This window comes from Biomphalaria glabrata, chromosome 1, assembly GCF_947242115.1.
Source record: "Biomphalaria glabrata chromosome 1, xgBioGlab47.1, whole genome shotgun sequence".
Lineage (NCBI taxonomy): Eukaryota > Metazoa > Mollusca > Gastropoda > Planorbidae > Biomphalaria > Biomphalaria glabrata.
The window spans coordinates 66,676,115-66,692,225 of NC_074711.1; the positions used below are offsets into that span (position 1 = coordinate 66,676,115).

At 33.0% G+C, this 16,111-nt stretch overlaps 1 protein-coding gene across 3 annotated transcripts; it reads left to right on the plus strand.

The window, feature by feature from the left end:
- The first annotated feature begins 1,647 nt into the window (after nt 1–1,647).
- LOC106060810 (60S ribosomal protein L26-like) lies at nt 1,648–10,388 on the plus strand. Of its 3 annotated transcripts, none has more exons than XM_056009179.1 (5): nt 1,648–1,675; nt 2,590–2,699; nt 3,307–3,483; nt 8,083–8,223; nt 10,228–10,388. In XM_056009179.1, exons 1-5 carry the CDS (start codon nt 1,663–1,665, stop codon nt 10,348–10,350), a joined length of 564 nt encoding a protein of 187 aa, XP_055865154.1. In that variant the 5' UTR covers nt 1,648–1,662; the 3' UTR covers nt 10,351–10,388. The 3 variants fall into 3 exon arrangements, with proteins under 3 accessions (XP_055865154.1, XP_013074264.2, XP_013074266.2); XM_013218810.2 differs by lacking the exon at nt 1,648–1,675 and adding an exon at nt 2,095–2,161; XM_013218812.2 differs by lacking the exon at nt 1,648–1,675 and adding an exon at nt 2,400–2,466.
- Nucleotides 10,389–16,111: the final 5,723 nt, after the last annotated feature.

Here is a 16,111-nt window from a genome sequence, read left to right on the forward strand (position 1 = left end):
CGGAGCTTCGCTGCGCCGGCCGACACACGCGATCTTTGTCTTTACGGCAGAACTAGGTGTGATGTAATCACCTTCCCCTGCTCGGAGCTTCGCCGGCGCCGTGGTCATATTAGGTCATCTACTGCTAGGATCGCTGGTATGCTCATAAAGGGAGAAGGGCAAGGTACGGTGTTTTACTTGGTCAAAATTTATCCTTCTTCGCTTTCTTTGTCGGTTCGTTTCACCGACATGCAGTTCAACTGAGGTCTAGTCGGATGAGACTAAGACTGAAACGTGATGCAACATAAACCATGTCACGATCAAAACTCTCTTGGTTGTATCCTATAATGTCGGCCAGCTTGTACAGATAGTTATGTACGACAAAAACTCCCGTGGTTGGATCATATCGTGTTGGCCGGCAGTCTATAAGTAGTTACATCAAGAAGTAGTTATGTATGACAAATACACTCTGATTGTCATAGAGTCTAGTCCCCCTCCCCTATTTGGTCCACAGAAGTAGTGACATAGTATTTTTATCTTGAAGCTCTTTCATCTCATTACAGAGATTCGATAAAGTCTTTGATTTTCATCGCCCCATCCCTATTTGGAGCCATCACAAGGTTACTAACTGTGATGCAATTGTAACATTTCCCGAATCTGTTATAAAAGCAGTTCCCTTCCACTCTTCAAGCCTATCATTACTTTCTCTACCTTGTTGTAGATATTGCTTGTTCTTATATTGTGCATTGTTTTTCATTCAATATGATTATAAGTTACCGTACATAATAAGAGAAGGATAAAGAACTTGTACTTATAGCTACCATATTTTTTTTTAACAGCAGCATATGGAGCTGATGAAAAAACATGGGACAAATCTGCAGAAATGCTTGCAGCTGCTACACTACTGCAAAGAGACATCTATACATTCTCACCAAACCACAACAAAACAAAATACTCATGGCTATTATTAAAACCTTTATTTCATGATGCAAACACATACATACTATCTCACACAGACAACCATATATGCTGCAACATAACACTATTGCATACAAATGGTAATCACTTTAATGTGGTTGTACCACAAGAGGCCACATGTAACCGTTTTTTTTTGCCAAATCCACTGCTTGGGGCTTGTAGTATGATGATTTAGCCTAAATTTTTAAGTGTTGATTAATATTTCATCTTACAATATATTCAGATTAGATCTATTTGGCTATTTGATTTTTTTTCTTGCCTTTGTATTTTATTACATAAAAATACATAGAAATATACCCATTTTTTAAAAGATACCACATTTTTCTTTTGCATGTCATTAATTTCATCATTAAATAACAATTTTTATGTCCATTATTTTCATGTATTTAAAGTCAGGGTACCGGTATCTATTTATTTAATTACTTTTATTTTGCCAATAAAAGATATTTTGTTAGGCTTAGAGTTTTTTTTTTTATTTTTCTATTAATTTTTTTGTCTGTTGTTATTACTTTAACTACATGATTTTAATTTCGATTTTTAGTTATTTTTCAAAGTACAAAAGATTGTTTGCATTTTAAATGAATTTTAATATTAGATCTAATAGCTGCTAGAAAGAAAGACAAAACAGCAACAGAAAAAAGTTGGCAAGTAATTCAAGGGAGATAGTCTAGTACTAAGCCTTAAAACCAAAATGGCGTATTTCCAATGACAATATATGGTAATAAGAAATAAAACTTAAAAAATATATATTTTAAAAACTATTTATCTCCGAGGAAATCAAATTACATATTTGTAATCTGCATTTTTTTCTGCATATTCTGAAAATATAAGAGAAACCTAATTTAGCGTTTCTAGTGTCGTATACTAATACCTTCGCTTTATATACCATTTCGCTGGTGGGCCTTTCCTATACGAGTAAAACACAAATAACAGAAAAAGACTAAAACTAGCAGAAAGTTATAAATAGCGGAAACTACAAAATACTCAGCACTGAGCTATATAAACCAAAAAGACACTAAATTACAAACATCATAGCCCTGGCCTATATAAATTACAAATTAAAATAAAGATAAAAATAGATAAAAATTAGATCTAGGAGCGCCAGCTCACATTTAGTTGCCTTTATTGAATCCTCAGATGGAAATCAACCTCGATGGTTCGCACAGCGACATAGACAAACACGAATTTTGTCTGGGGGCTTCAGGTAATTGTCCCAGTTTCTTCCGAAGTCTCCGAACATCCAAAACAAGAATCTATTTAGCTTTAAAGTTTTATTTTTTAAAATATGTCAGTCCCCGAATATTGCCATCTTGATTCGCATATTTTTTTTTTTACTATTGTGGTAAGTGTGGCTACATGCAAGCGAAGTTTTTCCAAACTTACTTTGATGAAGAAATACTTACAATCAACGATGACGAATTTACGACTCACTAATTTGCCCTCTTGAACAATACTTAATGAAAAAAACTGTTTTCGGTAACATTATCGATAGTTTGCGCGAGAAAGCAGGTAAGATTCACTTGTATTATATTTTTTTGTAAAATCAATTTTTTGAGAAATAATGAATACTATTTATTTGGAAATAAATAAATTATAAACTTTACTCTGTTTTAAAACTTTTTTTTTTGGGAGCTTATCAAGAGGAACTACCGCACAGGGCATCAATTACCCTAGCTACGCCACTGGATCAAGACTTTGTAACAAATGAAATGCTACACAGATTGCAGCCCGAAGGAACAAAAGTAATTAATGAATTATCTGGGAACATTCATTTTCTATCTTTAAAAAAAACAGTCTACAAAAGTAAAGTTAAACAAATGAAAAGTAAATAAAAAGCAATGGAAGAAAAAAAAATGTCGAACGTCAAACAAGATTTTGTTGTCAATTACGTTGGTCAGTGCACCCTCTAGTTATCACCCTTTCCGCCGGATATACTTCCTTTTTTAACTCGGCCCAAACAAACAGGTACGTCAAAAAATTACCATCAAGTTAAATCTGGATTAATCGTTGAAATTTATTGTTTAATTAAAGTAGTTTTGTGTTTTTTCAGTAAGATTAAGTATTTATTTTTAAAATAATCTAGGATTTTCCACCATCTTTTCGCTTACGCATTCAAGAAATCGAAGATCAGTACACCTATTTAATCCTATTTTGACAATTCATAGATCTATTATACTCACTATAGTATACTCTAGATCTGCACAATAGATATAAAATCTATACTAAACCGAGTCTAGAAGTTTCAGATAAAATGAAAAATATCGCATATTTTTAATGATTTATAGAAATATATTTTTTTCTTGGTTAACTGTTGTATCAATTCAGATATTGTGTTTGTATTTTATTCAGGCCTCAAAAATGAAGTTCAACAAAGCAGTATCTGGATCTCGTCGCAAAAACAGGGCTCGCCATTTCAATGCTCCTTCTCATATTAGAAGGAAAATAATGAGCTCACCTCTTTCCAAAGAACTTCGTGCAAAATACAATGTCAGAAGCATGCCCGTTAGAAAAGATGATGAAGTTCAGGTTAATCTTTGTTGTCTTATTTTAATTAGCTTAGCTTCCAGCTTACCTAGAATAGATTCTAGAACTACTAGATATAGATATAGATCTAGATATAGATTTCTATATCAGAGCATTTTAATTCTACGGTATATTAGATCTAGCACTGTGCAGTATACACATAACTGACAGAACTAAATAAAAGAATAGTTATTTGCTGAACAGAACTTGAAATAACTAGGTACTTTGATAAAAATTTCAGACTCAATATATTGTAATGAAACTAATATAGTTAGTTAGAGCTTTTGGAACTGAGTTTATTGATACCTCATTTATGTTTCTAAGTTGATTAGAACAGAAGTTATAGCAATTTTAGTGGCGAAAATTTTGCCTATATTATTTTTTTTAAATTGTGACCGAAAAAGGAAAATTTCACATTAAAAATGCTGTAACTTATTTACTATTTGAGTTATTTGCATGTAATTTTCACCAGAAATACATGATTATGTCCTGATATTTATTTTAATTTCAAACAAGTGGTAGACTGAAATAATGTTCTTATTCGTTTTTAAAGTGAGGTTACTTGTAAAAAAAGAAACGGTCGACAAGAAGTACTTTTTCACATTTAGAAGACTCTAACTTTTAAACCTTAAGAGATAATTGAATACAATTTTAAACAGAGATGCTTTATTATCTGTTGATACTTATTTTACTTTTAAATTATAGATAGAAGTCCAAGAAAATATTTTACACTTTATGATGTGACACAACATGTAAAAAAAAATGACAGAAAAAGTACTTTTTTTTCCATTAATAGGCTGTATTTTTTTAACTTTCAGAGCTATATAAATAAAATTTTCAACACAAATGCATGAAATTAATTGTGTTGTTCCTTTTATTATTTTGAAACCTGAGATTTGTGTTAACACAAAACTTTTTTTGTTATAGATATGTGGCGTCAGTAAGTAAATGTAATACGTCACCAGGTCGAAAATAATTTTCCAATATATATGATTTTTTTTGCTTGCGCCCAATGATGGTGTCAGAATATGTAAAAGTATTTATAACATCCCTGTCTGTTGCTGTCACATTAGTGTGTATGACAATCATGTCACATCGCAGCCTCCTTTAGTTATGCCCATCGCCAATGATGTTCTCTGTGGAGAGAAAAAAAATAAAGCTCTTAGTCATGATTGAAGCTTCATTTAACACCATATCAACATAAATGTCATAAACAACTTTAATTTTAAAAGAATATTTTTAGGACTTGATCCTGTATAAAAATCTATGTTATGTCTCTGTATCTAGCCAAGAAATCTTATCTAGATTTTACTTATTTAGATTTGATTGATCAGTGATCTCTCATTGATTTGATCTAACTCTAGATCTAGAATCTAGTAATGAATACTATTGACTTTTTATTTGTCTACTCATCTAGATTTGCCTAGAATCACTATATTTACTTAGTATTATATATTAAAAGTGAAATAATTTAATTGAAATTCATAGATCTAGATAGATTGTGGAAAACAATTACGATAATGCAACTAGATCAAGATTTATAATTATTTTTTAATTATCGGCCATTATCGCGACAAATATTATTATTTTTTTTTTTAAAATCCTTTCAAAACTTAAGTAGTGAGTAAATATCATTATAAAGATATTATTTATGAAGTTTTAAATCATCGATGATCAAAGAAAATGAAGGATTGTGATGGATTTCAAAAGGGAATGTGAAATACAAAAAGGATGCAGCCATTGATAAACATAGGATCTATCACTTCCTGTCTAGTAATGGCGGCCGGTTTCACTTTAAAAAATTAGACCTAGCCCAGTCCGTTGGCATTTGCCACTAAACAGGAGCACTTATTGCAATAAACTTTATTAAACTAATTAGATTTAATATTAAATTAACCCAAATAACTAAATTTAAATGTAGAATGAACTTAATAAAAAAGAATTTGGTGGTCAACTTACCAGTATGCTCAACACGATGGATCTCCATGAAAACAATAGAATTTATGACGATGTAGATCTAAAGAATTAATAAATATCCTGTCCTTGCGCGATAAAAAAGCTTTGATTATCCTTTTGAGCATGGATTTTGAAAACAATATCAGAATGGAACACAGTGCCCATTGTCCTGGGCTTATATACTGACGCCGGTAGACTACCAAAAAAAATCTAGCACAACCGGAAAATCAAAGTACCTAAAATAACATTCGACATTACTATCCACTTCAATGACTTCAAATTTATTTTTGTACAAGTACTATAAAATCGATTTTTATGGTAGAAAAATTTGATGGATTATATCTAGAAATAATCTAGATCTGTCTGCCTCTGGGAGAGTTGTCAGCCACAAGCTCTAGAGTACTCTAGACTCTAGTCAACTCTAAGTTTCCAAAATTAGGCTGTGTTCCAGCTATGATTACTTTTTTATTTTTGTTTTGTAATTATTTATATTGGTTAGTAATTTGTAGTATCCATATGATGCCATATCTACATAAGAATCACGTCTGATTATTAAGCTATTTTGGATGGCGCTCTTGGTATATGAATGCCAAAATGACCACAAAATCGAAAGTAGCCATTTTGCTATCAAAAGTTTGTTTAGATTATGTCTGTAAATATAATATATGTATTAACTTTTATAAAAGAGACATTCTGATATCTAATCTTGGCAGTTTGACTAATAGTATTGATTTCTATTGCCTCTTGCCTTGTTTATTTTGTAATTTTACATCTGTGTTTTTTGTTTTGTTTGGTAAAAAAAAAAAAAAAAAGGTCAATATTTTAAAAATGTTTTTTAAAGATTAATTTTTCATACTCCAGCTGTTTAAAGTCTCCTTTTAATTTTATGATTAAATATTAAGAAATAAAAACAAGTTTTCATCAATATTGGAAAAAAATCTAGCTGTTCCCGTTGTACAATTTTTAAAAATAAATGTCACAATTTTGAATTGCTATTTTTCTTTAAAATTAATATTTATTTTTGTAGCAAATAACATGTTTAAAGTTTCTTGAAAATTTGAAATGGTAATATTAATAAATAAAAAAATTGTTCATGAATAAGTCAAATTCCGACCAAATTTTTTCTTTCTTTTTTTAGCTGCGTCTGGCTGTAAAAGTATAAAAAATAGATTTAGATGAAAGATTTAGGGGTTGTAAAATGATATATAGAACATGTAAAGTCTCCTGAAAATTTAAAATAGAAATATTGAGAAATAAAAAAGTTGTGCATGAATTAAGTCAAATTTCGGTCAAATTTGTCGTCTCTATTTTCAGCTTTGCCCGGCTGTAAAAGTATAAAAAATAAATTTAGATGAAAGATTTGGGGGTTATAAAATGATATAAAGAACATGTAAAGTCTAAAAGTATGAAAAAATCGGCTTAGATGAAAGTTTGGGGTCATATCACACTTTAAATAACATGCATAAAGTCTTCTGAAAATTTGAACCAAAAATATTGAATAATAAGAAAGATATGCATGCTTTAATAACAAAAAGTCAAAATTCAGGTACCAAAATTTTTTATTGAATACAAAGCCAAAGAAGGGAAAAAAAAAATACAAAAAAAAATTATAACTTTGCTTCTACTTATCATAGAAACATAAATTTGATATTTTTGTAAATGGGACACCAAGCTCTATGTAATGATAATTACAAATCTATATGATCAAAACAAATTTTTTTGTTAAAGTGCCTAACTCTAGTGGAAGTGAAGTCTTAACACTAACAGCTCTTCAGTCTGTTGCATTGTGATTGTGTATAAGTTAGTGAGCTAGGTTTGTTGATACTGCATAAGCAATCAATATCAGAAGAAACATTTTAAAGTGTTTTTATATTTTCTCCTGCCTGTTTTTTACCTTGAATATTTTGTATCTGAAACAAATTGATAATTGGTGATAAATTTGTGTGAATCAAGGGAATCAGTGCAATTATTGCCAGATGTTTTTTAAAGTACATTTGAGAATATACATAAAATGCATAAATACTTCTATTCAGCTATTCAAAAGTCAAAGATTAAAACTAACATTGCAATTTGACCAGCCATTAAAAACAAACACTCAGTAACACTATAATAAGACATACCAACTAAAGAATTAATTTGCCTTACACAATTATTATACAAAACGATCAACTTGTTGGTGCAATTCCATTATCAAACACCAAATGAGGCAAATGTGATAGATCTAGACACAAGACAACAAAATCTTCTTTCTCTGCCAAAAAAGCCTTCCATGCTGACATGCCATAAAAAATGGATCTTGGTCAAGTTTATCAGAAGTACTTTTATTTGGTTCAACAATACCTGGTTTACATGATTGTAATAAATTAGCATTTTGCTAATGTATTTGTTTGCATTGAAAGTACCCACATGGGAACTAGCATTTAAACTTTTTAAAAAATTATAATAGTCGACTTATGAAAATTGTAATTGTACTAGTTATATTAGTTATAAAGCCATATTTAGCCAAATATATACCAGCTTTAAAATATTTTAAATTTTGTTTATTGATCACTGGACACTGCTGTTGGTCAGGTCTGTGATATAGAATCTTGTTATATTCACATTCTGCATTTCATCTCAATAACTAATAAAAAATTATACTTTCAGGTAGTGAGAGGACATTATAAAGGTCAGCAGCTGGGCAAAGTTGTTCAGGTTTACAGGAAAAAGTTTGTAGTTTATATTGAACGCATTCAAAGAGAGAAAGCTAACGGAGCTACAGTTCATGTTGGCATTCATCCATCTAAAGTATGTAGTAAATTAAATTAGCTATTAGAAGTAGTAGTTAGTCTTAAGTTTACACATTAGAAATTAGCCCTTAGTTCTACACTTTATTTCTGGGAAAGGACATAAAAAAAAAAATGGTAGCCTCTGACATTATATCATACTATAATTTTTGTAAATCAGTGGTCTTGATTGTCTGTAACTTATTGTTGACTGATATTGATTTTTTTTATATATATATATATAAGTTTATGGGCATAGGACTCAAACGGTGGCTGAGCGGTAAAGTGACTGACTTCTGAACCAGGGTTCTGGGTTGAAATCCTGGTGAAGACTGGGATTTCTTATTTTGGGATCTTTTTGCGCCTCTTGAGTCCATCTAGCTCTAATGGGTGCCTGACATTAGTTGGGGAAAAGTAAAGTTGGTTGGTTGTTGTACTGGCCACATGACACCCTCATTAACCGTAGGCCTTAGAAACAGATGACCTTTACATCATCTGAAAATTCTTGTTAATTTTGGATACATAAAACTTAAAAGTACATGTAATATGTGTAGCCAATAGTTAGTTAATAATCCCACCTGTAAGATAAAAATTTATGCATTGAAAGTTTGTCAGCAAATTTTTGTGCTAACTTGGGGTACTATTTTAATTAAGCAAAAAAAAAAAAGTGCTTTCATAAAATTGTAAATCAGCTTTTTGGTAACATCTTGGAATTATACAACTGAATCGACTTTTCTCCCCTTATGGTTTGGATTTTTTGTCACTCAAGACAAATGAACCAGTGTAAATAAGGGAACAGAAACGGCTGGATAGTTGGTACTAAAACTTACATAGTTTTAGGACTTACCGATCCATCCACACTTACAACCATTTATGTAATATTTTTTTTTATGTAAGGTTTGTGCCTCTTTAATTTGATAATTACATTTAAAATTCTGTGTCTTTTATTTCGTAAGTGTCAATTGTTTTTTCCCACTTTTTTTCATGTGTAGTATATTATGACCTGCATTCAAGACCTAGCTGCTTAATAAACTATATTTTAATCATAAATGAATGACACATTCACAGTTTTGTCTTGGTCTACCTGTGTGTATTCAGTATGTAATTTACTTGTTTAAACAATCAGGGAGGGCAAGACTGTTTCTGAATTTTCATTATTGCACATTTTGATAAATGTATACCTAGTGAAACTATTGCATTAATATAGAAGAAATACAACTGTACTTGTGTGATCAAGCTCATTCAACAATGGGTTTTATTTATTAACAATTTTGGAATAAATATTTTGATTAAGAAGGGTTCATAAAATCCAGTTAGAGCAATCCCCTATTCCAGGATAATAGTTATCATTTTTTATTTTGCTATGACAGTCCTAAACTTCCCCTTATGGTTTGGTTTATTTGACATACTGGACAAATAAGCCAGTGTAAATAAGGGAACAGTAATTGTTGGATAGTTGGTACTATGACTTAACATAGTTTTAGGACTTACCGATCCATCTACATTTTTGTAATATATCTGTAGTTTTCAATTAACATGTTAAAACTTGTGCTATAAAATCCCTACACAGTTAATTGTATGGAATAAAGTATGCATAAAGGGTTGTAAGTAGTTAAGACTTAATTTTTGTTCTTATCTTCTCTAGACATAAGAACCTAAATAGCATTGTTAGAACTGCCTATCACGACTTGGTTAACAAAAATTACTGGTATATAATTTTTCATCAGTTGAAAGTTTATGTACAAACTAAAACTAATAAAACATACTTCTCATTTTTTGGGACTTCCTCACTATTTCACCATCTTAACTTTTTTTAGAAATGTATCAAAGACAAAAAATATGTTCTAAATTGCATTTATAATAGAATTTCTGTGACAGGACTCTTTAATACAAATAAAAAAGTTCCTAGTAAGAAACTATGACTATACCATTTTTCACCAACTTAAACTGATACTTTTGTATCTGACAAAATAGAGAAGAAAAATCTCGTATAATGTTTATAATTTTTTAAACTTCTATTTTTCAGTGTGTCATTGTCAAGTTGAAGCTGGACAAAGACCGTAAGAAGATTCTTGAAAGGAAAGCCTTTAGCAGAACTAAAGCAATGGCAGAGAAAGGAAAATACACTGAAGAAACAATGGAAAGTTAATGACTGCAAATATATTAAAATAAATCTTTTGAAATTTACATTTGTCAAAGGCTTAATTTTTTTTATGTTGTATTGTACTCAGTTATATTGTTTTTTTTTTACAAGGACTAGTATGTATAATTATCTAAGTAAATCGTACATCCATAGAATGAATTTTTAAAGTTTTCTCTAACTTTTTTCTCGGCAACTAAGCAGCATTTTCATACCTTATTGACTTTTACTAGCACTGAGTTAACAGAACAAGAATTTTTAATATATAGGTTCAGGCTGTGAAATAACTTTCACTCTACAAATGTTTCCAGAAAAAGTATAGGTCTTTAGTCTTATTATGTATGTGATCTGTTTACTAGTTTATACTTTTTTTTAAATTAAAAACGGCAGGAAATTTTTTAAAATAAAAAGGTTATATCAATCAATTCATTGTCTGGTAAAAAGTTAGTTTGCATTATTTCTCAGAACCCTATCGTGGATCAAGGCTGAAATTTCGCACAATTAATTATTTTACCTGATGATACAAGAATTTTTATAAATTGATACGGTATTTAGTTTGTTATCTCGAACAAGGATAAGAAATACTACTTGACTGAAGTGGTGGTATAAGCTGAATTAGTCCACTTTATTGGTTGCTGCTGTAACTACGATCTTCTCTAGTTTTAAGTACCTCACTAATGTAGCGAATTCAGGTCGTTTTTTTTTTTTTAATGCATCCATGTATATTTTTTTTCTCTTCCCCAAAACTGGTCCAGATAAGAATACCGTGTAAATGATGTTAAATGGTGTAATGTTGAAGAAAGCAAATGTGAAATGCTGGGTTCTTGCTTCCTGAAGTACTCTTGACACGTGACAAGACAAATACTATAAACTGACTTAAGTCCGTTTCAGCAGACAAATATAAAGTTTATTTTACTACAATAATAATAATACTGCCCTCCTCGTTAGTGCTACAAGTCAAGAAATAATAAACAATCCTATCCGCATAACAGCGGTATCAAAAGTATCCAATACGTTAATTACAAATCACGTCCGCATCTCAGCGGGTAACACTGCAGAATTATAGAATAATCCATAATAATAATACATATCTCAAAAGGTGCCCTGGCAACAACTGCCCACAAGTTACTATCTAACTGAAATTACTACCACTGGCGGATCCAGGGGGGGGCGGTAGGGGCGATCGCCCCCCCCCACTCGGCCGACCCCCCCCCCCGAAGGGGGGGAGGCGGACGAATTTTAGTATAGAATTCACACAATTGGTATACAAATTTATTACTTATGTTAATAATATATACTAATTATTTATATTTCAACCTAATTTTTTTATTTTTTCGCCCCCTCCTCTAGTATGTTGACCGATTTGGTGGGGTCGGGAGGGGGCAATGGTATCAATCCCGCCCCCCCCCATACACTTTCGAGTGGGGGGGGCGGTCCAATTTATTTCTAGAAATCACAGCTTGCTAACAGAATCAATTAAATATCTATTTGATTAAAACTTGTTATTGATATTTTAACCGATCTTTATATTATGTCGTTCCCTGTTTACCGTTTGGGGGTGAATACCTCTACTGCCCTTCCCACCTAAACCATTTGAGTGGGGGGGGGGCGGTCCTACTTTTATGGAGAAATCATAGTTTGTGAACAAAATTAGTTGAATTAATCTATAAATTTTATATTATGTCGCTCCCTTTCTGGTATCTTGGTCGATTCGGTGGGGTTGGGGGGAGGGCGATTGCATGTATTGCCCTTCCCACTCTAGCCCTCTGAGTGGGGGGGGGGGCGGTCCTATTTTTATGGAGAATCATAGTTTGTGAACAAAATTAGTTGAATATCTATATAATATAAACTACGTATTGATATGTGAACCCATTGTATATTATGTCGTACCATACTCCAATCTCAAATTTTATCATTAGTAAATTTAAATGAAAAAAGGTTGCACCAGGTGGGAAGGGCGATATATGCAATTGCATTTCCCCCATCAGACAAACCAATACTTTTCTTTTAGTATTATAGCTTAGAAATTACAAAATGTAAAAAATCTGCCACTAATATAATTTATATATACTATAAATTAAATTCTTATATCGAGTCGCCCTACTTTTTTTTTTATATTTTTAATGCCAAATGCAATCTTTAGCAGAAATTATTAAAGGAGCGAGGATTAATCGTTTTCATTCTACCGCCCCTCCCATTTCCAGAGTTTATGTAATTTCACATGAATTTATCATAATTATTTTAAGAAAGACTTTGCATTGGAAAAGCTAGAATTCAAACGAAATTTTTCAGTATAAGAATCATGATTGAGGTGAGTTCTAAACAGAAAAAAATGCATTTATAGTCGCCTTTTCCCAACCTTTACTCAATCGGATATTTTTCTAGTTAAATAAATTTGGGACTATAACTCACAACTTATACTACAATGTTATTGAATATTATTTATCGAATAATTTTTTTTCGGCGTCGATCCTCAAAGCCAAAATCTAAATATGTGGGGTATCTTATCTTTTCAAGGAACAAATCGGTTTTATTTGCAATGTATTAAGGGCCTATAAATTCATATTAGAATATCTATCAAGTACAATATTATTCAAAAGGTCCTTTTTTTTAATAGTATGAATAATGAGCTTTAGGTCAGGAGAATGCGTTTCTGCAGTGAAAAATGCCAGAAAACGCTTTTGGCGTCGGAGCTTCGCCCCGAACTCCATTGATGAATAATGAGCTGTAGATGTCAGGAAAATGCGTTTCTGCAGTGAAGAATGCAAGAAACCGCTTTTGTCCTTTCGGGCTTCGCCCCGAACTCCATTGATGAATAATGAGCTGTGGATGTCAGGAAAATGCGTTTCTGTAGTGAAGAATAGAAGAAAATGCTTTTGTCGTCGGGGCGAAGTTTTCATTAATGAATGATGAGCTGTAGATGCCAGGAGAATGCGTTTCTGCAGTGAAGAATGCAAGAGAACGCTTTTGTCGTCGGGGCTTCGCCCCGAACTTCATTAATGAATGATGAGCTGTAGATGTCAGGAAAATGCGTTTCTGCAGTGAAGAATGCAAGAAAACGCTTTTGTCGTCGGGGCTTCGCCCCGAACTTCATTAATGAATGATGAGCTGTAGATGTCAGGGAAATGCGTTTCTGCAGTGAAGAATGCAAGAAAACCTTTTTGTCGTCGGCCCCGAACTCCATTGATGAATAATGAGCTGTAGATGTCAGGAGAATGCGTTTCTGTAATGAAGAATAGAAGAAAATGCTTTTGTCGTCGGGGCTTCGCCCCGAACGTCATTAATGAATGATGAGCTGTAGATTCCAGGAGAATGCGTTTCTGCAGTGAAGAATGCAAGAAAACGCTTTTGGCGTCGGGGCTTCGCCCCGAACTTCATTGATGAATAATAAGCCTTAAATGTCAGGAGAATGCGTTTCTGCAGTGTAGAATACAAGAAAATGCTTTTGTCGTCGGGGCTTCGCCCCGAACTTCATTGATGAATGATGAGCTGTAGATGTCAGGAGAATGCGTTTCTGCAGTGAAGAATGCAAGAAAACGCTTTTGGCGTCGGGGCTTCGCCCCGAACTTTATTGATGAATGATGAGCTGTAGATGTCAGGAGAATGCGTTTCTGCAGTGAAGAATGCAAGAAAACGCTTTTGGCGTCGGGGCTTCGCCCCGAACTTTATTGATGAATGATGAGCTGTAGATGTCAGGAGAATGCGTTTCTGCAGTGAAGAATGCAAGAAAACGCTTTTGTCGTCGGGGCTTTGCCCCGAACCCCACTAGGGAACCTTATAGCGTTGCCCCAGATTTTCGCCGAAGGTTGAGAAATGCTGCTTTTTAAAATTCTCATATATATATATATATATATATATATATATATAGATAGATATATATATATGTGTGTGTGTGTGTGTGTGTGTGTTCTGTACACAGGTTTATGCATAGGGTTAGGGTTTACTGGGCGTTAGGGTTTGGAAAAAAATCGCCCCCCCCCACTCCAAAGTTCTGGATCCGCTAGTGATTACTACAGACTTTTCTAAGTCGCTACTGTCCGTTGCGGACCAAAATATTACTTGACCACCCGGTCCAAAAGATAACACTTGACTTCTAACTCGACTGACTTGACTTGACTGAACTCAAAGTCAACTTTATTCATTCTACTTCCTGTTTTCTACATCAGGAATTCCACGTGTCTTAACTCTTGACATGACGTGAACTTTACATCATGCAATGTCAACTGAGACTGTGACATACCGCTATTGAGAAAGTTAAAAAACATCAAAACAATTGGTAAAAATATAATAATATTAATGGAACAGATGTATTGTTTACAAATTTAATTACTGGTACATGACCGATCTAAACTAATAAATTGATACACACTTCCTATAAGTTTTGAGTTTTTAAAAAAGGTGTTTTTTTTTCACAAATAAATTGATCTGAATATATTGGGTACCGGTACCGTATGACATATTTAGGTGTGTCGCAGTTACTAAAGTAACTGCATACGGTAGTCAGGACAATCAAATGTAAATAATGCCGAGTTCAACACGTTTGATGACGTCATTGTGTTTATTTTCCTCCAAGTATTTTGTTTAGCAGGTTGTGTCCCTTGGTTACTGGTCATCAATTTTTTGACTAATACTCACACGCTACTAGTGACGTAGCGGACGGCCCGTCTATCTCTTTTCCATCTTGTAGTCTAGAGACAAGACGTTTTCTTGAGGGAGCTCTGATGTTCGCCTTGTACTTCAATACTAGATAACCTTATTGTTGTGTCTTGGTCACTGGCGGATCCAGGGGGGGGGGGGGGGCGGTAGGGGCGATCACCCCCCCCCCCCCACTCGGCCGACCCCCCCCACCCGAAGGGTGGGGGCGGACGAATTATAGTAAAGAATTCACACAATTTGTATGCGAATTTATTACTTATGTTAATAATATATACTAATTATTTATATTTCAACCTATTTTTAGATTATTTCGCCCCCCCCCCTTTCTAGTATTTTGGCCGATTTGGTAGGGTCGGGAGGGGGTGATGGCATCAATCCGCCCCCCCCCTCCACCATAAACTTTCGAGTGGGGGGGGGGCGGTCTTATTTATTTGTAGAAATCACAGCTTTCTAATATATATATGATTAAAACTTGTTATTGGTATTTTAACCGGTCTTTTTATTATGTCGTTCACCTGTTGGCCCATTGGAAGGGGAAGTGCGAATACCTCCACTGCCCTTCCCATCTAAACCCTTTGAGTGGGGGGGGGCGGTCCTACTTTTATGGAGAAATCATAGTATGTGAACAAAATTAGTCGAATATCTATATAATATAAACAGGTGGAAGTGCGATACATGCAATCCCCTTCCCCCCATCGGACAAATCAATACTTTTTATTTTTGTATTATAGTAAGAAATTACAAAATTTAAAAAATGTGTCACTAATAATTTATATATGCTATAAAGTAAATTCTTATATCGAGTCGCCCAACCCCTATTCTTTAATGCAAAATGCAATCATTAGCAGAAATTATAAAAAGGAGCGAGGATTAATCGTTTTCATTTTACCGCCCTTCCCCTTTCCAGACAGAGTTTGTGTAATTTCACATGAATTTATCATAACTATTTTAAGAAAGACTTTGCTTTGGAAAAGTTATAATTCAAACGAAATTTTTCAATATAACAGTCACGGTTGAGATGAGTTCAAAAGCCAGATAATCTTTTCCTAGTCGACTTTTTCCAACCTTTACTCTCTCAGATTTTTCTAGTTAAATAAATTTAGGACTATAACTC

Bases quoted from the DNA above. Each gene is read 5' to 3' on its own strand.
- LOC106060810 (XM_013218810.2), top strand. From the start codon at position 2,095: ATGGAAATCAACCTCGATGGTTCGCACAGCGACATAGACAAACACGAA. The intron at 2,162-2,589 runs GTAATTGTCCCA...TTTTTTTGGGAG, and splicing joins ATTTTGTCTGGGGGCTTCAG to CTTATCAAGAGGAACTACCG. The intron at 8,224-10,227 runs GTATGTAGTAAA...TCTATTTTTCAG, and splicing joins TTGGCATTCATCCATCTAAA to TGTGTCATTGTCAAGTTGAA.